Here is a 24519-nt window from a genome sequence, read left to right on the forward strand (position 1 = left end):
TCTAGTTTGCTTTTTCCTGTTTTTATTATAGATCTGGATACATACTGTTTGTGTTTTGTTCATATTTGAATCTTATAGCACAACTAAAGCCCAGATTGCCCATTTCCCTACTGATTTGTATTAGATTATTTCTGCCATTTCACTGTTTAAATTGTACTCTAATAGGTGTCCTTGTATACATGTGCCAGAATTTCTTCTAAGTAGATACACTAGATGGGGACAACTTCCAACTCTATAAAATATTGGTACAAGCAAATTGTACCGGTGATCTTTATCCTGCTGCTCCAATGTTAGAATGGTATTCTCCTATATTTCCTTCTGAAGGTTTTTAGTTTTTTTCATATTTAACTTTACCTGGAATTCATTTTTGTAAATAGAGTAAGGTGTAGGGATCTGTAATTATATCAGTATTATTTATTGAATGTTCTATCTTTCTTCCACTGATCATGCAGTGACAGAGTTGTCATTTCAGGTTTGAATATAGGATTGAATTTCTTTTGAGATTCTCCATTCTATTGCATTGGTCTATTTGTATTATTTTATAATAATTTTTATATTTGTGTGATCTGGAAATGGTGGTAAGGGAGTGATAGTATTGTTAAGAATCAATACTTGGCAATTGGCTTTTCTCAGTATCAGCTTCCATAAAAAATGCCTTAAAAAACCATTTTGGGATTTTGCATTGATTCAATAGACTTGTTCAAGGATAGTTAGGATTTTTACAGTGTTAAATTATCATCAAGATGTTTGTGTCTCCATTGTTTAAGTTTCTTTAATTTTTTAATGCTTTTTAAAAATTAAATTTGTTTATTTATTTTAATTAGGTATATATGACACAGAATGCATTTTGATTCATTGTACATAATTGCAGCATAACATTTCACTTCTCTGATTGTACATGATGAAGCGTCCCACCATGTTATGTGCTCTTTAATGTTTTCTGATACATCATTTTATATGTTCCTATATGAAAGTATTTAATTTTTAATTTATTTTTTGTGCTAGTGTTACTAGAGTCTTAGGCTAAAGAGCTGACTCTAGTGAGGATTTAGGGTCCACAAAACACAGGTCTGGCCTGTTTGCCCCAAACAAACAATAGTAATACTGAAAGACAGAAAAGCAACTTTAATCACTGTAGCCATACCAGCAAGACTTGGGGATAGGTTGAAGCCTTTCCCACTTCTAACAAGCGGGCCTCTATGGTAGTTGATCTGTTGCTTACTCACATAAATCCATTTCTATCCAATCAGACAATGGCCCAGAATTCATCTCGCAGATAACTCAGGGACTGGCTCACGTGTTATCACTCCCTTGCCCTTACCGCCACCAGGCTTCTGAAAAGGTTGAAAGGACCAATTGGTACCTTAAAGAGACCCTCACCAAGCTCACCATGGAATTAAGTGCCGCAGTCTGGCTGGGCACAAATAACCGAGCCGCCACAAAGCCTTGTAGGTTCAAACAGCAACTCTTTATTCCCAAACTCTCACCGGCACTCTACACACACTTCCCGGGAACACACTCCCTCCACTGGGCTACGGGTGCCAATTCTCCCGGAACCCCGTGAGAACTCAATGGGAACTCCAGGGAACTCAAAAGTAGCTGGTGCTACTTTTAGGATCCACCCTAATCCCAAAGCTGCCCTATTCCCAGCAGGATCCGCCCTAATCCTGGAGCAGGGTCACCTTTCAACCATTCCCTCTGGCAAAAATGCCAGGCATCATTCTGACTAAACTGTGGCTCTCAACATCTCCCCCCTTCTGTTTAATTAAGCAACAAGCATGTGGCTTAGGGACCGTGTCTGTCTTAGGTTGTCCAATACTACATATGGTCCTTACCGTCATCGGATGAGCTGACCTCAAGGCGTCAGCCTCCTGTGTTAGGTTGGTACCATTGTAATTGGATCTTACCCGTCATTGGCTACCGGTCCAGCATACAGCCATACTTGTGGATAGGCCTTTGCACCAGTGGGGCGGGGGGGGGGGGGGTGAGGTTCTTTGCCTCACCTCTGTTGGCCCCCAAATTTTAGACCATCACAAGCAGAAAGGGAGGAGGATGCAAAATGCCACGGCACCAAGCCAAATGACGGCTCTTATTGGAAAAATTGTACCACCGATGACACCATCAGCAAAGATACCCCAGCAATACCACAATTCACTGTACCAACAGATAGTTCACAATGTTTGCAAGTGATACATAGTCCATGGAAGTTCTGCAAGCAGTTTAAAGCAGAGGAATGTATTAATATGTCCATTTCCTCCCAAAGTAAATCGACTCCTTGATTGAGCATCACTTGCTGAGTTATTATTCATTGATGCATCAGTTTATACAGTTTACTGTGATAGCTTTCGAAGAAGCTGTAGCTTAGTTTTATCTTTGTCTTCACCGGCACTGGGATGAAGATAGGAATTCTGGCAACAATGGCTAAAAAAAAAAAAAATTATGTAACATTCCAGCAGGCAATAAGAAAACAATTTTCTGAACAATTTACATTATCCTGAACAGAATTATTAAATATAATGAAAAGGAAAGGTAAAAATAAACAGATCTGTTAACCTCCTTTTTTGTTCACATATTAAAACAATCCTCAACAGCTGTTTACCCAATTTAAATTAAACCATTTAAATCACGTGAATAAAAAAAATATTCGGATCCATTTTTTCATGAGCACTCCTCATATATATGGACGTACACACATACAGACATACAACACAAAACAGAAGTGTGCACACATAACACAATACATACAACACATAACATAATAGTAAAGTCCTTGTAGCTTTTCACAGGTGAAATCTCCATTGCAATGTTTAAAAACTCCATAGTCAAAAAATAGAACTGATCAGCAAAATATTAACCTAGGTCTGTATGAGCTCAAAAAATAAAATAGAACTTCATGATGTGGGAAAAGGCAATAATAAAATAGATATTGAAAAAAAAGCATCCTGGTTACCACCTGGGTTTGACTCTTCTTATGATATCCTTCTTCCTATAACTTGCATATGAGTCTGAAGGTATTCCCACAAGTAAGCCTCAAGGTTTCTTACATTGGAAATAGGCCTTAATGGTGTTCATTATTCATTAGTTTCCAGGTGTGGGAGGATCACTGTCGCAGATGTAAGAATAGCCAAACTGGAGTTCTGAATATCAGCTGTTATGGATTTGAGCCAAATTGTCGTCTTTTTAGTCTGTAGAAATCGCTTTAGTTAATCTCTGTGGAATCCAAATCGGCTGCTGTTCTCCCTGTGGAAACACACAAACAGACCCCCGACTCCAGACAATCACTGGGTCAGGACCTGTCCTGTTAGAATATCCTTCCAAAGTACCTTGGGCTTATGTACATTTTTTGGACACATATGCCTTTCTGCAGCACTAAGCCCTGATGAATCCAAATTTAAAAAGTTTAGAGTAAAAAGGGTTATTTTAAGTTTATCTTTGGGGGATATATACCCCTTTCCAATTCCCTCTTTTTGTTTTAATAAGTACATTTTAATAGTTTGATGAGCTCTTTCAACTATGCTTTGTTTCCTGTGGATTGTATGGGATTCCTGTTAAGTAAAACATTAACTGATTTTTCTTCAGGGATGATGTTTCAAAATATCCTATATACATCCTTTGGAAATTTAAAGATCCTTTTAAATTCAAGTCTTCCAGAAGCATTTTGCCTTAGTTTTTAGAATTACTTTGGTCCTTTTAATTTTTTGATGTGGTTTTAAACCAATTTCCTTCTAGTTTAATGTTTTCTAAATTGGCTCTTGTCTATAAATTTTAACACCCTCATCTGAGACTTCTAATTTCTGCACCACCAGAAATTAAAGTTGATGGGCTTTTTGAAAAAGTTACTAATAATCTCCTTGTTCTTCTATTTTATCCAATATTTGACTTTAAAGTTCTCTCTCTTATTTTTTTCTATCTTGAATGTCTGTATCTAATAGTTGTCTTAGCTTTTTGCATTTTTTATCTGAAATACCTTTATTTGACATTTTTAACCTTTTTTTATGTTTCTATCTTCTAGTTTTCTTCTAAGGTTTGTACATTCATCATTAGTTGCTTTTTTTCCTCCTAGTTTTTTTTTTTGCTTCCTATTTTGTGGGTTTAAAATTCTTGTCTTCCTACATCTTCTATCTTTCTCTTTTTTTTTTTACCTTTCTGTACTTTTGTCTTTAAAGTTTTCCACTTTAAATTTTTAATCTTCTTTATCCAAATTGCTTTTATCCTATTATCTTTCCATTTTCATGTTTTTTTTTTTTTTTTTTTTTAAGTATTGCTTTTAAGATTAACTAGGCTTCGAATGATGCAATCTTTCCTCTGCCATGAAGGCATCTTAACCACCTTTAATTTAACCTTTTAAAGCCTTTTGCAACTTACTTAGACATTTTACAACTTTTTACTTTATCACACAAAGATTATCTCATCTAGAAACATTTCTTTTTCCTTTAACCATCCAATTAAAATATATTTCTACATCTTGAATCTTTCTATATCTCTTTTCTAGCCATTAACCCTTTTTATAAATTCACATTCTGAAACAACCTTTATAAAATTTCTGAATTTAGACAAATTACTCCACTTTAATAAGATGAAATATTTTTATGTTTTTTATGGTACTATAATACTATAATTGAAACCCAACTGAACCTTCTTTTACTCTTTGTATATAAATTACACCTGATAGAATCTTAACTCTTAGTAACCTTGTTTCAGCAAAGACACAGACACAAAGCAATATTAAACTTTTTTTTTTCCATTTACCAATTTATGAAAACACACATGTTTTATTTTATAATATTTTAAATATATTATCTTATGTAACTTAATAAGTAAAGAGTACTTGATTTTATATTTAATGGTTGATGTTTCAACACTTTAGCTTTGTAAATTAATCAGATGTCTGTAAAATCCAAGATCTTAGACAAGTGTAGTAAACAGAACTAGCCATCTCTTTCTTGTTGAATAAAAATATTTTTACAGGATACCATGATGGTCCCATTGTGATATATTCAACAACTCCTCTTTAAAAAGCCATGGGCTACATTTTTGTATTGTATCAACATACGCCCTAACTGTTCTTGGTCTTACTGGGGTGCCTCCTTCCTCTAACAATTTCAAAACTTGAGTCAACCATTTCCCCAGTTTGCCTAAGAAAGTACTAGGGAAAGTTAACTTGAAATAAAAACAAAATAAATCAAAACAAGAACACATTGTTTTTATGGTCACCCATTCTTTCGCTCTTCCTCAGGGGTGAGCAATTTCACTTACCTCCAAGCTTCAAGCTTTCCCCGCACGGGCCACCAAATGCAGCAGTCTGGCTGGGCACAAATAACTGAGCCGCCACAAAGCCTTGTAGGTTCAAACAGCAACTCTTTATTCCCAAACTCTCACAGGCACTCGACACACACTTCCCGGTAACACACTCCCTCCACCAGGCTCCACACGCCAATTCTCCCGGAACCCGGGGAACTCCAAAGTAGGGGGCACCAAGGCAGCAGGATCCGCCCTAATCCTGGATCCACCCTAATCCTATCAGGAGCCACCCTAATCCCGGAGCCGCCCTAATCCCGGAGCAGGGTCACGTTTCAACCATTCCCTCTGGCAAAAATGCCAGGCGTCATTCTGGCGTCTCCTGAACTGCCTACAGAACCCCTACCCATCTCCGAAAAAGTATCTACCAATACAAGAAGGTATTTTATGTTTTTTACTTGGGGCATGTTGGTGAAATCAATCTGCCAGTCTGCAGCCGGGGAATGACCACAAGCTGGGAAAGGTTTAGGTTTTAATGGATATTGGTATTGGTTCTCTGGCAGATCTGACAAGCGGAAGTGATCTGTTGGAGGAGGGTCTTATCACGTGGGGAAAGGGTGAAAAGGGAGTGAAGGAAAGTAGTGAGACTCTGTGGACTTGAATGGAATAGAGAGTGAAGAAACCGGAAGAGTTGTTGGGGATCTTTGGGCCGATCCCCCCGTGGTAACAAAGAGTAGCCGAGAGGAGGTAAAACTCTGTAGGGTGGCTGATTGAGTCGTTTGATTGGCCTTGGAATTCCCCATAGTAGTAAGGGAGGAGTCAGTTTGATGGCCCTTGCAATGGATTATTCCCAGTTGGGAAGGCAGCCTGGAGTAGGCCAGAAATAAGTGTGGAATTAATGACTGCTATCCCTCTGGTGGTCAATAGCCCTCTTTCTTTCCAAATGGCTGCGTGGGAGATCAGGTTATGGAATCTGTATATAGGGAGAGGGTTTTTCCCTCTGCTAGCTCACATGCCCTTGTGGCAGCTGAGTTCAGCTTGTTGGTTGGTGGTATTGGGTGGGAGAGATTTTGCCTCTATGATGGATGAGAGGGAAATGACAGCATAACCCGCCACTTTAACCCTTTCGTATATAAGAGGGCAGGGGTCCCTCAGAAATGGTGGTAGGGCAGGGTAAAATCGACTCTAATACCTTCAGGCATTTGTGGACGGGATCTTATGAGGGAGAAAATGGGAGGAGGGAGGCAGAGTCAAGGAATGAGACAAGGAGGGATAGAACCCTGGAAGGAGGAAGTGACTGTAGCCCCTTGTAAGTGAGGAAATCCTTTAGATGGTGAGGAGATAAGATGGGTAGCCCGGGAGCCAAAGGTAAGTTTGTGTGCTTCTTTCTGGAGGTCATGGGCTGCTGCTAGGGCTCTGAGGCATGGGGCCCAGCCCCTGACGGTGGGGTTGGATAGGTAGGCCACTGGTGCAAATGTGGGACCATATTTCTGACCCAGAACGCCCAGACTTTGTCCCTGTTTTTCATGTACATAGAGGGTGAAGGGTCGGGGAGATGCAGGGCATATGCCCGAAGGAGGGCCTTTTTTTTTTTTTTTTAATAATTTTTTTTTAAAGAGAGAGAGAATTTTTAATATTTATTTTTTAGTTTTTGGCGGACACAACATCTTGTTTGTACGTGGTGCTGAGGATCGAACCCGGGCCGCACGCATGCCAGGCGAGCGCACTACTGCTTGAGCCACATCCCCAGCCCAGGAGGGCCTTTTTAAGGATTGTAAAGGGCTTCCCTATCGCTGAGGGTAGGGGTTCATCTTGGGGGCCCTTGGCCAGATGAGCGGCCTGGCAAGGTGGGAGAAATTCCAGGCCCTGAAGTACCCAGCCAAACTCAAGAAGGAGAGTATGTCTTTGGTGTAGGTATAGACACAATAAGCTGTTTTCTGTCTACTGTAATGACCTTTTTCCCTTGAGAGATAGAGAACCCTAGATGTGTGACCTATTTACTGCTATTTGGGCCTTTTGGGGAGTGGCCCGATATAAGTAGGAGAACTGTGTCATCTGTTGAGCGCCCTTTGGATGGGCTAGAAGAATTTGTAGAGGTTTGCAAGAGGTGTAGAGAGCAGGGTTAGATCAGAGCAAGAAGAAAGCCTGGACATAAGCGATTTCTACCCATTTTTTTGCACAGTAATTGTAGAGATCCCTTAGAATGGAGGGATCCAGGGATCCAAAAAGGTGTCATCTGCTTTGGTTGTCTAAGGGATAAGTGAGCCAGGCCTGGGTGCTATATTTGATCCAAAAGTCATTGTAGGGGAAAGTTGACTGGCAGAGAGGACACATTACCCATGTAAGGAGGAGGGAAGAGGACACAGAGAAGGCGGAAACTGATTTTTTGGCAAAAGTGGCCTCCCTGCTAGAGCCAAAAAATCAGGAGTGCCTAAGTGGCAGGTTCGAGCTGCAGAGATTGGTCGTCACCAAATCCTGACAGTCGAAGCTCTTGTCCTGGACAGAGCCAGAACCGTGGGAGACCTTGGCCAAGGCTTTTCGGGACCCCTCCTGGAGAGGCCGGATACTCCCAGGGCTGGAAAGAGGGGGAGAGGCAGGGCATGCAGAGAGGAAGGGGAGGGTAAGTGTCTCTCTGGCAGCCTGAAGGTGAGAGGACTAGGACTTTAGGAATCTGCCCAAGGAGGGAGTCCCTGAGGGCTACCATAGCCTTAAAGGCTGTGGTGGGGTGCTTTCCTCCCCGCAGGTGGGCAAGGAGATTTGCCAGACGATAATAGTCCCTGAGGGCCTCTGTAGCCTTCAACATATTGCAAAAGGGTGGATTTGGGGCACTGGGGGTGAAAAGATTGAAGGTCGGAGGCCAAGGTTTGTCCAAAGAGGTGTGGACTATCTCAAAATCCCTGAGGAAGGACAGTCCAGGTTAAAGGCAAAAAGATACCTTTAAATCTGTGACCAAGAAGTGGGTGGCAGTGTGGGGGATCTGAGACAGCAGGATGTATGGGTTGGGAACCAAAGGATGTATGTGCCTAATGGAGGTGTTGATGAGTTGTAGGTCCTGAACTAAGCAATAGGACCCATTGGGCTTTTTTACCGCTAGCATCTGGGTTGGCTCCACAGTTTAGCTATTGTGAATTGTGCTTCTATAAACATTGTTGTGGCTGTATCCCTGTAGTATTCTGTATGCTGTCACTTCTTCTTACTGTACTCTCCTAGGGTGTTATTTTATTTTTTAAAAATATTTTTAGTTATACATGGACATAACACGTTTATTTTACTTATTTATTTTTATGTGGTGCTGAGGATTGAACCCAGTGCCTCACACATGCTAGGCAAGCGCTCCACCACTAAGCTACAGCCCCAGCCCATGATTTTCTATCTGTTTGACTTAATACTCTATATTTTAGGAAATATCATTAATGTTCTAATCCTATCAAAGGATAAAATTACAACAATTTAGTTTAATTTTCTTAATTGGATTTATTTTCAATTCTAGAATCGAGCAACACTTTGTTGCATGAAACAGAATGTGTTGTTCCTATAAACTGAGCAGAGGAGCTTGATTTTAGAGACAGAAAAGGGCTGAAGAAAGCAGAAACAGGGCTGGGGTTGTGGTTCAGTGGTAGATCAGACATTTGCCTAGCATGTGTGAGGCACTGGGTTCGATCCTCAGCACCACATAAAAATAAGTAAATAAAATAAGTGCCTATTAACAACTAAAAAATATGAAAAAAATAAAAGAAAGCAGAAACAAAAAACAAAGAGCTAATTATTATTTCAAAGTTACTTTTCCTGTAAGGCTCAGACTGGGAGACAGAATAATGAAAAAATAACTGATGAGTCAACATCAGGTAACCTAGAGTAAAAACTTAGGTTACCTTTCCTGTGAAAGGATTAAGGCAGGGAAAACTTATGATCACACCACTTGAAACTAGTTTGGTTGGGAAATTTGACTGTTATCTCTCTAATCCTGATTTCTTGGAAGGTCAGATAAAAGCTTAGTATCAGGTTGCTGGTGGAGTTTCAGCATGAGTGACTATTTTTAGCCTGGTTGTTGGTTGGGGTCTAGTATAGAGCTTAGACCAAAACAATGGCCTCCTGTAAGTTTTATTTAATACCACTCTGTTGAGTTTTTCATTTATGCTGTCATGTTTTTAATTTTCAGTCCTTTGTCTCCCCGCTCTGACATTGTTCTTATTTCAAGGTGTAATATTCTGTTTTGTTGTTTGATTATCATAGTTAAGAATGGAGGATTTAAAAACTGAAATCTCTGTATAGAGCTAGGTCTGATTGATAGTACTGGGTACTATGGCTGGGGCATTTTCTTGGACTATTTCCTTTTTGAAGGGCTACTTAGGTACCTCAAAGAAGATTTATCCAATCTTCTGCCTAAAGAGTATAAATCTGATACTGTTTAAGGGAACCAGTAAAGTAGTATGTCAGGAGGACTCAATTGTCAGTGTAAAATTTCACTTACTTACTTTCCCTCATTAACCTTTTTAAACCATAGTACCTTTGCCTTTAATTCTTCCTTGTGCTCTATTATTCAGAGACCCAGTTTTACTCTGTCCCAATAGAAACATCCAGTTTTTCGCAATAGTGGGGTCTGGGCCTTTCTACATTGAATTAGAGAAAGGACATGAAATTCTAATGCTTTTTAAAAATTCTGTATTTTAAAAAAATATTCTGTATTTTTGAAAATAAATTTTACTGTGTTTATTTAAGGTACACATCTGATGTTAATGATATAGATATATCCATATTTAGTAAAAAGGGTACTCTAATGAAAAAAATTGACATATCCATCCTCTCATATAGTTACCTGTCCCCCCCCCCCCCCACCCAACCCGGGTATGAGCAGTTATAATTACTCATTTAGTAAAAAAATTTAAAGACATTACAATGTTATAATTTACTGTATTTTAACTGCTTCTAAATAGACTTTCAAATAAGCCTGTAGGGTTTTTTTTTGTTTGTTTTGTTCCTACTTTCAAGGTCTCTGGTACTGCTAATTACTCAAGCCTTTTGGGGTTCTGTGATTAAGTTGCTTTACTTCTGGGGTTAAAAATTCTATCTTCTTGGGTCAAGTAGGTCAATATCACTTGTCCACCAGCTTTCTATCTTCCAAATTTTTGTGGCAGTGGACTTTTCTGTGTGTGTGTGTGTGTGTGTTTTAATCTGTGTGAATTTAGGCTGTAATCTTTTCTCTCTTTGGAGTTTCAAAATAGCAATATTGCATTGAAATAACAATATAAATATTACTTAATGTATAATTACTAAAGTCATTTAAAATCTCTTTCTGGGTTTCTTTGTTCTAGAATAATCCATTAGAGATACACAAATTACTGAGTTTAAAGTCATTTGAAATAATTTCCTGCTGTTGATTAAGCTACCAAGATGATCTGTGGTTAGGTTCCTTTGCTTCATTTTATTTGTTTCTTGCAGTCCTGGGGATTGAACCTAGGGCCTAACATATACTAGACAAATACAGTATCACGGAGCCACATCCCCAGTCCTTTCTTGTTTTGGAACAGGGCTTTGTTCTATTTCCCAGGCTGGCCTTAAACCTGGGACAACAAGTGTGTGCCACTATGCCAGGCTTTATTTTACTTTTGATTTCTAGGGATTGTTTTGTTTTCTTTTGATTTAATTTTGTTTTATAATAATATGTGGCTCCAAACTCAAAGCTACAAAACAAGGGAAACCTAGCTTCTAGGCTTGCCTCTTTTTCCCTTTTTCTTCCTTTCTACTTATAGGAATTATTTAATATCTTTAAAATAGACTCTTCTTTTATCCTACTACTTGTTGTTCCCTTGCCCTGATTTATTTTCCTTTATATTTCCAATCACTACCTGACATTATTAGGTTCTTTCACTTCTAGAATATACCCTTGTTGACAATAGGGACCTGAGATGTGACAAATAAACATCTGTCTCACTTCCTATGTAGGGTTATTCAAAAGAATATTTGTGATTCTTCCCTCTTTTGAGTATAGGTTAGCAGCATGGTTTATTTGTAAACATCTATTATTTGATCAACACTTCTGTTGCATATCACATAAAATGACATAGAGCAGTGTGTTAGTGAATATAACAGTGGCAGGGAAAGAAGGGTCCCTGAGTTCTGAGCTGTGCAGTACTCCCACATTCAGAGGAAACGTAAGAGTAGACTAAGATGGCCTGTGGCATGTGCTACTGTGTCCAGGAGTCCTCAGCTTCCATAGTATATTCAAAAGAGTTATTCAGGAGGATGGGGTAGTTTAACATTAGATTGAGATAGACTTTGTTATATGATAATTTCCGGTATAGTGTGATATATGTGTTCTTTGCAGAATGGTACAATAAAAACCACAGAGCAAGCCTGATGTGGTGGAGCATGCCTGTAGCCCCAGCTACTTGGAGGGCTAAGGTGGGAAGATCGCTTGAGCTCCCTGAGTTAGAGACTAGCCTGGGCAACATAATGAGAGCCCTATCTCAGCAACAACAAAGCCCCCCCCCCCCCCACACACACACACACTATTACACAAACCTAGTGAAGGAAAAAAGGAAAGGTTTTAAAAAACACAGAGCTTATGGGCTAGCTAAATGGTAACACTCAAAACTTGTCCGTGACCTATGGAAAGGAATCTAATTAAAAATAAAAGCACAATTTCTACACATGTTGGATGGTGAAGAAATACTTAAATACTGCAACAGATATGGCAGTTTACCTTGGAAAAGGCCATAAGTTTGCTGGTAGAACTGGCATGGAAAGATCAACATCCTGTATATTCAGATGGGTGCAATTTTCTGTGTTCACCTATTATTTTCATTGGTTGAATTGAAACATAAATGGATCATTTATGTTGTACTCCGAGTGTTTTATAATAATCATGTTGGAACAAATTTGCATTTTTTCAAAGCATGGGGTATAACAGAACTGATTGTAATTTTCTCTTTCTTCTTAGATGACATGCCAATGGGAACTACTGGCAGACGTGCTTCAAATGAGTTCTTGGTGTGTGGAGGGTATGTTTGCTTGGATTTTATTAAAAGTTTTGTATTTTGTTATTTTTGCAAGTTTATAGAACTTTTGGTATTTGATTTAATTTAATTTAATTTTGTTTCAAAATTTATCACTTTGAAAAAAATGATGTGATAACCAACACACAAAATCTATGCTATTAACCATTTTAAGATTACAGTTCAGTAGTGTTAAATATATATATTGTGCATCCAGTCTTTTGGATTTTATCATCTCACAAAACTGAAACTTGATGCTTACTAAATGATACAACATCTCCCCATTTCTCCCTCCCCTCTGTTTATGTGAATTTGACTAATTTAGATAACTCATGTAAGTGAAATCACACAAGTATTTGTCTTTTTGTGACTGGCTTATTTCACTTAAGGTACTGTCCTCAAGATTCATTCATGTTGTAGCATGTGACAGATTTCTTTCTTTTATAAGGCTGAAAAATATTGCATTATAAAAGACACTTTGTTTATCCATTCACCCATTGATAGACATGTGGGTTGCTTCTACTTCTTGATTATTATGAATAATGCTGCTGAATGAATGTATAAATATCTCTTCAAGATCCTGTTTTCAGTTTTTTTTTGGTATTGGGGTTTGAACCCAGAAGTGCTTTACCACTGAACCAAATCCCCAGCCCTTTGTATTTTTCTTTTGAGATAGGATCTCACTAAGTTCCACAATTTTCATTTGGTTCTTTTTAATAGTTTTTCTTTTCTCTTTTTGATTTTCTCATTTCGGTTCAAGCTTCATTTTCCTGATTTCATTTGTTATCTACCTGTTTTCTTTTTTTGTTCATTGAATAACTTCATGATTATTACTTTAAATTTTTTCTTGGGCTCTTCATAGATATATTTTCTTAGGATTGATTTCTGGACCTTTATCTGTTCCTTGGTTGAATCATGTTTCTGTGTTTTTTTTTGTATGCTTTGTGATCTTTTGTTGAAAATTGGGTTGAAGACAGTCTCCTCTCTTAATATTTATGAACTTGCATTATAAAGGGAAAAATATTTATCAATTAGCCTGGCTAGAGATTCTAAGACCACAGACCTTTTCTGGGGTATGTTTTCTGTGGGGTTGTGCATGTGCTTTTATCCTAGCATTCTTTTCTCCTCTCCTCTCCTGTCCTTTCCTTGCAGTGCTGGGGATTGAACCCAGAGCCTTGTGCATGCTAGACAAGTACTGTAGTACCGAGCTACAGTCTCAGCCCTTATACATGTTGTTTCTGACTGTTTTAATTTCCTGTTTTTTTCTTAGGGTGTTTTGGTTTCATGTGTGTTATATTCCTCTGCTTTTAATCTCTTGCTCCTTTGTGCCTGCTTTCAGAACTACAGTCTCTGCTGCTCTAATGTACTCTGGAGTTTGCCTCTGCTTTCACTGGCCTCCCATCTGGTAATCAAATTGTGTCACCTTTTCCATTTATACTCTGAGCCAGGCAAGATAGAAACCAGTTCCTCAGACAGTCCCCATATAAGCCATAATGCTAGGTGCAAGTTCTTACAGGAAGAGCTAGGAGTTGGGTTAATATTCTCCTGATCCTGCCTAAACATGCCTGGAGGTAGGAGGAATTAGGGCAAACAAAATGTGAACTTTCTTATCTTCTCCTTACCATCTCCTCTTGTTTATGCGCTCAACTGGGTGTTGCTACCCCATAACTAGTTTCTAAAGTTTCCCCCAAAATGCTTTATTATACATATTGCTATTTATTGTCCCCATGGAGAAATGAGGAACCTGTAGGTTCCTAGTCCTCCATCTTATTGGCATCATGTGTTATCATTCTTTTCAAAATGTGATATTTTAAGCAAAGTATGGAGAAAAGTAGAGTATGAAGAATGATATATATTTAATCTGTAGCTAGGTGTGGTGGCCCAAACTTGGAATCCTAGTGACTTGGGAGGCCAAGGCAGGAGGATTGCAAATTCAAGGCCAGTCTAAGAAATTTAGTGAGACCCTGCCTCAAAATAAAAAATAAAAAGGACTGATGTAGTTCAGTGGTGGAGTCTCAATGCGTTAAATTCCCAGTACTCCTCACTATCCCCCACAATATTACCTATATAGTCACCCCTCAATTCTCTTCCGATTTAAAATTTTGCCTTTAAACAGCTAAGAGAGGTAAAAATATCTTAAGGTCAGTCAAAACAATGTGTTTATATGTTATCTATAAATAGTATATAGTACTTTTGCATGTTTTATATTAGTGGCATTATATATGTTTTATCTTCAAACACTTGTTTCATGCAACAAGGAAGTGTTGAAAGGTTGAACTGAGGTTTTAAATGTCCTGGGCCACAGTGGTGAAGTCAGTAACGGAAATTAGACAAGAGAGATGTGAATATAGTAAGATAAAGGATTTCTTAGCTTTTAAAAGAGTGGGAATGGAGGGCTTTGATACCAAAGATATGATGTTTGTTAGGTTATTGCTATAGTATTGACCCCAAAACTTCATTGGCTTGCAACAGGAGCTTATTTTTTATTCATATTACTTCCAACTGTGGATCAGCTGTAACTTTACTTCATTTACCTTCTTTCTGGCTTGCTGGTTGGAAGATCAGCTCCTATTTGGGACATGCTGAGGAAATAAGAGTGAAGGCAGAACTTCAGTGGCCCTGAAGGCTTCTGTCCTGCCATTCATTACTCTCTCACCCCCCACTCTGAGGACAGCATGTCCCAAATGGGAACTGCTTTTCAACCTGTTTTCCAGAGAATTGTGGCAGGGTGGGAGGTAAATAATGGAATGTAGAAATGGGTCCAGAGAGAGGTTATGAATACTTTGAAAAATATTAATAATGCATTCTTTCATAACATGTTAAATATAATTAAAAACAGAAGTAGAAAGGGAGTATTAAAAGTTATGCTGTATACAAGATTAAAATAGTCGATACAGGTGAAAAACAGATTTTTCTTGAAACCATTAAGATTTTGTATCCATATCAGTGGTTCGGATTGCCTGACAATCTCTGTAATTTTAGTAGTGGTATGTGCTAAGATATCTCTCATTGTGACAAAATACTGAGAAAGTCAGCTTAAAGGAAGAAAAGTGTATTTTAGCTTATGATTTCAGTGCATAGTCGCTTTGCTTTGTTGTTTTTGGGCCAGTGGTAAAACAGAGCTTTGTGGCACAGAGGGATTGGTAGAGCAAAGCAGCTTACCTCATGGCAGTGAGGAAGCGGATTGAAGGAGAGAGGGAGGGGAAGGGGCTAGGGACAAAATACACCTTTCAAAGACATGTCCTAGTGACCCACCTCCTCCAGCTAGCTCCACATCCTCGAACTTCCACCACTTCCCAGTGGCCACCAAGCTTTAATACACGAGTTTTTGGGAGACATTTCAGATTTAAACCATAACATGGTATATTTAATTCTTCTCCTAGAGCCTAGCTTGTTGAAATTTCTTGGAAATACTTTGTTGAAATGAGTGATTTTTGTCTAAGAGTGAGAAAAATTCCTAGAAACAGTAGTTCCAGTCTTTTTTTTTTTTTGTAAAGTGGATTGAACTCGAGGACACTCAACTGCTGAGCCACATCCCTAGCCCTGTTTTGTTTTTTATTTAGAGCAGGGTCTCATTGAGTTGCTTAGTGCTTTACCATTTGCTGAGGCTGGCTTAAAAAAAAAAAAATTATTATTATTTTTTTTGTAGTTGGACGCAATAGCTTTATTTTATTTAAATATTTTTATGTGGTGCTGAGGATTGAACCCAGTGTCTCACACATGCCAGGCAGGCGCTCTACCACTGAGCCATAACCCCAGCCCTGAGGTTGGCTTTGAACTCGCAGTCCTCCTGCCTCAGCCTTCCCAGCTGCTGGGATTACAGGTGTGCACCACCGCGCTTGGCAGTAGTTCTAGTCTTACAATATTATTTAGAAAAATATAATTTAGGATATAGAATTTTGTATTAGGAAAACATAATTCAATATATAGAATTTTACTTCCTAGCATCCATTAGAGAACATAATTGAGGACAAACACACACATGTTGTATAACTAAAGCCTTCACAAGTCTTTGAAGACCTAAAGTTTTTGGCCTACAGTGTTCTGGCATTATTAGGCACAAAATTAGCCTGCCATTTCAGGAAAGTATTGCTTAGTGCTATAAAATATAATTAGGCAGTGTTGTGAGCAACACTTAAATGGATAGTTATTTCTTTTGGAAATATTACTAGTAAAATGTTCCACTTAATACCTCCTCCTCTGAGGTTTTCATTTCATCTGTCTTTAAAAAGGGTATAGAAAGTTGTTCTTGATATATATATATATATATATATATATATATATATATATATTTTTTTTTTTTCCTAATTAGTTATACATGATAGTAGAATCCATTCTGACACATTGTGCACAAATGGAGCACAACTTCTTTCTCTAGCTATACATGATGCAGAGTCACACCAGCAGTGTAATCATACAAGTATATAGGTAGAATAAGACAGCCATTGTTACCCTATATACATGTACTTGGCATTATTGATGCTTACTCACCTTCATTGGATGCCAGCTGGATGATACATGGCTCCTAGGTCACTCATGAATGCTTACCAGGTAGTCATGAAATCTTGCTACACTGCTTCTAAATAGTATTGATGCTCTGTTTTGGTGAGTTTTTTGGTCAGATTACCAAAAAAACCTGACAAGAACAACATAGAGGAGGAAAAGTTTATTTGGTGCTCATGTTTTAGAGGTCTCAGTTCATAGATGGCCAACTCCATTGCTCTAGGCTCAAGATGAGGCAGAACATCATGGCAAAAGGGTCTGGCAGAGGAAAGCAGTTCAGAATATGATAACAAGGAGGCAGAGAGAAAGCTCTGGGACAAAATGCGTACCCTAAAAGCATGCCCCCAGTGACCTACCTCCTCCAGCCTCATCCTCCTTATGGTTACTGCTCAATTAATCCATTCAGGTGGATTAATGCCCTGATTTGGTTAAAGTTCTCATAACCCAGTCATTGTACCTCTAAACTTTTTCTGTGTTTTCCCACACATGAGCTTTTGTGGGGGACACCTCATATCTAAACCATAACATGCTTTTTACTACTTTGAAGGAATTTTTTTTTAATAGGAAAAACAGAAAAAAGTATAAAAAGAGCTCCAAATTTGAGTCTAGGAATTTTGGAATTGTGGGATGTTAGTTTATTGTAAAATAGGTTCAACTAGAGGTTCCCTTAATGTCTCAGTAATTTTTTTTTTAGTGATGTTTCTAGGCTAATAGGAATATAACAATTTATTAAGAAGTTCCATTCAAACAACTTGGTACTTTTAGTTTACATTAGTAATAGTAGTTAGGTCTCCGTGTGTCTTTTTAAAAAATTTGATGTACTCTAGGGGATCCCTTGAATAGCAGTGGCATCTTGAGGTCCCTTGGTACATGGTGTGAGTTCCATGGAGGTTAACAAGTCTTATACAAACTTGTTTGCTGCCTTTTTAGAGGATAAAGGCATTAATTGCACAGTGCTAGTTTTTGCTGCTTTTGATTTGCTGCTCTTTTTTCTTCTTGAATAATTTTTGATTCCTTTCATCTTCTCTTCCTATTTGAATAATCCTTTAACTTCTTTCTAAAGAAACATTTCTTGGTAATGGTTTCTTCATTGTGTATATGACAGTGTCCAGTAGAAACTGGAATATAATATCCATTCCTTGTGTGTCCAGGCAAAAAGTAGGCAAAGGCATGAAGTTAGTGTATCAGAATTATGAGACTAGTTGTTACCAGCCATTGATGAAGGCCACCTGCAAACACAGCCCCTGTTTTTTCTTGCTGGACCGTTCACCTGATTTTTTCTGCAGCTCAGTATTCTTGAGAGTAGATAGAATGATATGTGATTGTGCTACTCTGTGGTCAGACTGCTTAGTCTTCATAGTAAACCATCTAAACTGCAGGACTTCTGGAGACTCAGGACATACATAGACCTCTCTTTTCACGTTGGGCTCATGGAGTTGAATGATGGTTCATATAAAGCTAGATAGAAAAATGGTAGCAGTGATCTTATCTAACTGGAAATTCAGAGAAGACTCTTTTCTTTTATTCTTTTTAAAAATTAGTGTAGTTTCTATATTGGAATGAATTCATTGTATGTATTTATGGGATGCAGTGTGGCACTTCAAAACATGTATACAATATGTACTGATCAGATCAGGGCAATTGGCATACCTATAACTGCAGAACTATATAATTTCTTTGTATTGAGATCTTTCAAAAATCTCTCTTATTGGGCATGGTGGTGCACATCTGAGATTCTTGCTACTCTAGAGGCTGAGGCAGGAGGATTTCAGATTTGAGGCCAACTGGGCAATGTAGTGAGTCCCTGTCTCAAAATAAAAAATAAAGAGGACTGGATATATGTCTCAGAGGCAGACCTGGGTTCATTCCCTAGTACCATGCCACACCAAACAGAACAGACAGGAAACAAACAAACCCAGATTCCTCTCTCAAGTATTTTGAAATGTTCAATTTATTATTGTCAACCATAGTTATCCTTTTGTGCTATAGAACATAAAAATTATTCCTCCTATCCAGTTGTACCTCTGTAGCCATTCACCATCCTATTTCCAACTATCCCTCCCCTGCGTACTCTCCTCAGACTTGGGTTACCACTATTCTGTTCTCTCACTCTTTTTTTCTTTTTGAGATCACCTTTAGTTTTCACATGTGAGAACATGCAGTGTTTGTCTTCCTGTGCCTAACTTATTTCACTTAAGGTGATGTCCTCCAGTTCCATCTGTTTCCATAAGTGACAGGATTTCATCTCTTGATGGCTGAATAATGTCCCATTGTGTATATGGTACTGCATTTTCTTTATCCAGTGACATATCAGTGGACAATTAGGTTGATTCTGTATCTTGGTTATTGTGAATAGTGAGTGCTACAGTAAATGTGCAAGTGCAAATGTCTCTTTGATGTACTGATTTCATTTCCTTTGGGTATGTAACCGGTAGTGGTACTCTTGGGTCATATTAGTTCTATTTCATTTGTTTAAAGAAACTTCATACTGTTTTCTATAATGGTTTATTAATTTACATTTCCACTAGTAGTATATAAGAGTTCCTTTTCTTTACATCCTTACCAGCATTTATTGTTTTTTTTTTTTTTTTGATAATACATGCCTTTTTGACAATAATCATTCTTTTTTGGGTGATATGTTAACTGCCGGGTTTCTGTTCTAGTGACTAAAAGGCTCAGGGGTCACTCCAGTTAAACTGGGCTAACTGGGCTGCACGAAATAACCATACAAGAGACACAATTACCTTTTTCTTTGGGGTTGTTATGACGGCTCCTCTGACCTTAAGGGTCCGCAGAAAGAGAGAGAGTGAGAGCATGCGCTGACCCCTTTTATTGAGGAAAAGCTATTCAAATGAGGCAAGGGGTCAGGTTTCAGGGGGCTGAATCTATCTTCATGATGTCCACTGTCAGCAGGTTGACTGATACCTGGGTAGGCCACACCCAAGGGCACAGTAAGAGAAGGAGACACACACAAGGCACTTCCATGGAAGATTCTATCCTAAACAGGGCAAGGGATTATATTACAAAGGAACAGGTGAGCATAGCTTCACCCATGCAGCTATAGCAAGACACACCCATGCATGAAACACCGACCCTCGCACCCAAGAAGGGTGGGGAAAGCTGTGCCACATTTCTGTGACTGAGCGCCTCAACACCCAGCCGGGGAGTGTGACTCAGTCACATGTAAGGTTGGTCTCCCACAGTTAATTCACTGTGGTTTTTTTAAAAAAATTTATTTATTCTAATTAGTTATATATGAAAGTAGAATGCACTTTTCTAATACCATACATATGTCATCTGAGTGTAATTTCTCATTTTTCTGATTGTACATTATGTAGAATCCCACCTGTCATGTAGTTATATATGTACGTAGGGTAATAATGTCTGATTCATTCTACTTTCATTCCTACCCCCATAACCCCTCCCCTCCCCTTCCTCTCTACCTAATCTAAAGTAACTTTATTCTTCCCTAGCCCCTACCTTATTGTGAATTAGCATGCATATATCAGAGAAAATATTTGACCATTGTTTTTTTGGGATTGGTTTATTAAACTTAGCATGATATTCTCCAGCTCCATCCATTTACCTGCAAATACCATAATCTCATTCTTCGTTAAGATTGAGAAATATTCCATCGTATTTATATATACCACATTTTCTTCGTCCATTCATCAGTTGAAGGGCACCTAGGTTGGTTCCATAGTTTAGGTATAGTGAGTTGAGCTGCTGTAAACATTGATGTGGCTGCATCACTGTAATATGCTGATTTTAAGTTCTTTGGGTATAAACCGAGGAGTGGGATAGCTGGGTCCAATAGTGGTTCCATTCTAGGTTTTTTGAGGAATTTCCATACTGCTTTCCATAATGGTTGCACCAGTTTGCATTCCCACCAGCAATGTATGAATCTACTTTTCCCCCTACATCCTCGCCAACATTTATTGTTGTTTGTATTATTGATAATTGCGATTCTGACTGGGGTAAGATGAAATCTTAGAGTAGTTTTGATTTGCATTGCTGAAGATGTTATACCATCTTTTCATATATTTGTTGATCAGTTGTACTTCTTCTTCTGTGAAATGTGCGATCAGTTCCTTAGCCTATTGGGCTATTTGGTTTTTTTGGCATTAAGTTTTTTGAGTTCTTTATATATCCTGGAGATTAATGCTCGATGTGAGGTGCATGTGGTAAAGATTTTCTCCCATTCTCTAGGCTCTCTGTTCACATTCTTGATTGTTTCCTTTGCTGAGAAGAAGTTTTTTAGTTTGAATCCATCCCATTTATTTATTTATTTGTGACTTTCTTTCTTAGTTTTTTTTACGCACTACAATTCATATTATACATACAGAGCACAATTTTTCATATTTCTGGTTGTGTACGAAGTATATTCACACCAATTTGTGTCTTCATACATGTACTTTGGATAATGATGTTCATCACATTCCACCATCTTTTCTAACCCCTGCCCTCTCCGTTCCCTTCCCACCCCTCTGCCCTATCTAGAGTTCATCTATTCCTCCCATGCTTCCCCTCCCTACCCCACTATGAATCAGCCTTCTTATATCAGAGAAAACATTTGGCATTTGTTTTTTTGGGATTGACTAACTTCACTTAGCATTATCTCTTCTAAGTCTCAATAATTGGGATGGATTCAAACTAAAAAGTTTCTTCTCAGCAAAAGAAACAATCTGTGAGGTGAATAGAGAGCCTAATCTTGGGAGCAAGTTTTTACCCCTCACATATCAGATAGAGCACTAATCTCTAGGGTATATACAGAACTCAAAAAGCCAAACACCAAAAAAGACCCAAATAACCCAACCAATAAATTGGTCAAGGACCTGAATAGACCCTTCTCAGAAGATGATATACAATCAATCAACAGATATATGAAAAAATGCTCATCATCTCTAGCAATTAGAGAAATGCATATCAAAACTACTCTAAAATTTCATCTCACTCCTGTCAGAATGGCAGCTATTGTTAGGGTCTGTAAACAAGTCAAGATGGTGCCTGGCATTTTGCCAGAGGGAGTGGTTTGTGAAGTAATGCCAGCAAGCCAATAAGTGTGGAGATTCCTTATTGGTTGACTGCTGTATCTAGTTTATGTTAATTAAGATAGGCTGTGTGTAATGTATATATACCCCTCCTTTCTTACAATAAACGGCTCCCACTCCTGCTGTATCAATCTACACAAGTTGCTCGTCACCCCCGGTTATTTTGCCCAGCCAGCCGGGCTGCGGCAAGCTATTATGAAGACAAACAACAATACTTGTTGGTGAGGATGTGTAGGAAAAGGTACCACTCATACACTGCTGGTGGGACTGCAAATTGGTGCAGCCAATATGGAAAGCAGTATGGAGATTCCTTGGAAAATTGGGAATGGAACCACCATTTGACCCAGCTATCCCTCTCTTCAGTCTATACCCAAAGGACAAAAACAGCATACTACAGGCATACAGCCACATCAATGTTTATAGCAGCACAATTCACAATAGCTAAATTGTGGAACCAACCTAGATGCCCTTCAGTAGATGAATGGATTAAAAATGTGTCATTTATAAACAATGGAATATTACTCAGCAATAAAAGAGAATATTTAAAAAATATTTTTATTAGTTATTGATGGGTATTTATTGATTTATTTATTTATAGTGCTGAGAATCAAACCCAGTGCCTCACACATGCTAGGCAAGTGCTTTACCACTGAGCCACAACCCCAGCCCCAAATCCATCCCATTTATTGATTCTTGATTTTATTTCTTGTGCTTTAGGAGTCTTGTTAAGAAAGTCAAATCCTAGGCTGACATGGTGGGAGATTTGGGCCTACTTTTTCTTCTTTTAGACACTCATTGTGGTTTTTATTTGTATTTTCTTATTGATTAGTGACATCGGATTATGTTTTTATATATTTGACCATTTGGATATCTTCTTTTGAGAAATGTCTATTCAGGTCCCATTCACCCATTTTCTAATTGGATTTGTTGTTGAGTTGCTTGAAATTCTTACATATTCTGGAAACTAGGGAAGACTGTCTAGATTCTGAGCAAGCCTGTTTGCAGGTCCTGTCCAGAGACTTAGACAACATTTACAAAATACTGACTATGGCTGTTCTCTTCATATGCTGATAGGGAGATGAATTAGAGTCATTAGAGAAGCTCACTGGGGTTCTCTGAGAGAGGTACTTTGAATTATGAGGTTGCTGGGTTTATAATCGTAGGGTACCTTTATGTAGTTTCTTAACTTTGCTTTGGAGATTAATAGTATGGGGGAGATATTAGAACTTGACAATGTGTAAGTTAAAAGAATTCCCAGTGTACTTCTAGAGAATGAATGTTCAAACAAGTTTTTATTTATTTCTTAAGTTGAAATAGAAAGATACCACTTGTTTATTTGTATCTGATAACTGATGGTTGTACTGATTGTCTTTTTATTTTTAATGAAGAAACTTAGGTTGTGTATTGTCTTATAGGCACCAGAGCTGGTTAGTAAAGTTTCAGGTGGTGGATATTTGTTTTTCTTTTCTCTTTTTTCCCCCTGCTTTTAGAATGCAGGCAAACTAGCCGGTCAAGGTGGTGCATGCATATAATCCCAGCAGCTTGGGTGGCTGAGGCAGGAGGATTGCAAATTTAAAGTGAGCCTCAGTAATTTAGTGAGGCCCTAAGCAGCAAACTGAGATCCTGTCTTAAAATGAAAAGGGCTGGGGATGTGGTTCAGGGGTTAAGTGCCCCTGGGTTCAATCCCTGGTACCACCCCCCCACCCCAAACAAAACAAAATAAAACAAAACAAACCATTGCAGGCAAAGCTCAGAATGAGATGGGCAGATATTGAAAATACTAAACATTGTGTAAAAAGATACTTAATGGAAATACCTAAATGAAAAATAGAGCATATAGAAGCACACTAATTGGTGAATCACTTAGTATTTCCACTTGACTATAAACAACTGGGTCCTGACTGTTGTGTGGTTAAACACTGAAGTTTGCTCACATCAAGAGAAGTCAAAGATTCTACAGAACCAAAAAATACAATTAATAATATGGACTGAACAGACATCTACAGAATATTACATCCCTCACAGAATTTACTTTTTTCTCAGCAGCACATGGATCATTCTGTCTCTCTCTCTGTCTCTCTCTCTCTCTCTGGATTGGACCCTGGGGCACTTAACCATTAAGCCACATTCCCAGCCTTTTTTATATTTTATTTAGAGACCAGGTCTTACTGAATTGCTTAGGGCCTTGCTAAATTGCTGAGGCTGTCTTTGAACTCGTGATCCACCTGCCTCAGCCTCCTGAGCTGCTGGGATTACAGGCGTGCTTCACTGTGCCTGGCCACATGGAACATTTTCTAAAATAGATCATATTTTAGGTCACAAAATAAATCTTTTCAAATATAAAAAATAGAGATAATAACCTTGCATTCTATCAGATTGTAATGGAATGAAATTAGAAATCAATGATAAGATAAAAAATAGAAACCACTCTAATACCTGGAGATTAAATAATACAGCGTTTAGTGATGATGAATGGATAGCAGAGAAATCAGGGGAGAAAAAAATTCTTAGAAGTAAATGAAAACCTCTTTACTATTTTTTTCACAAACATTTATGGACTATCTAGTATAGTAACTATCTCAAATTATTATATATAGTAGTGTAGAACTATATATAATAGTTTGTAGAGTGTGTTTACAAATGCAAAATATGATAAGGGAAACAGTTTCTTTTAATGAGGCCTCTAGCCTTTCCGAGCTTAACAGAAATGTTTACATTTCAAAGAGGAGATG

At 38.2% G+C, this 24519-nt stretch overlaps 1 protein-coding gene across 5 annotated transcripts in view; it reads left to right on the plus strand.

Annotated features, from left to right (window-relative positions):
* LOC114080204 (serine/threonine-protein kinase ULK2) overlaps positions 1-24519 on the plus strand; it is a 106464-nt gene that overhangs the window by 39707 nt on the left and 42238 nt on the right. For all 5 annotated transcript variants that reach the window (XM_034635285.2, XM_071603890.1, XM_071603889.1 and 2 more), the window contains exon 14: positions 12179-12239. In XM_034635285.2, coding sequence (XP_034491176.2) covers positions 12179-12239 — 61 coding nt within the window. The remainder of the gene's footprint in view (positions 1-12178; positions 12240-24519) is intronic.

Source organism: Marmota flaviventris, chromosome 17, assembly GCF_047511675.1.
Source record: "Marmota flaviventris isolate mMarFla1 chromosome 17, mMarFla1.hap1, whole genome shotgun sequence".
In the NCBI taxonomy this organism is placed as follows: Eukaryota; Metazoa; Chordata; class Mammalia; order Rodentia; family Sciuridae; genus Marmota; species Marmota flaviventris.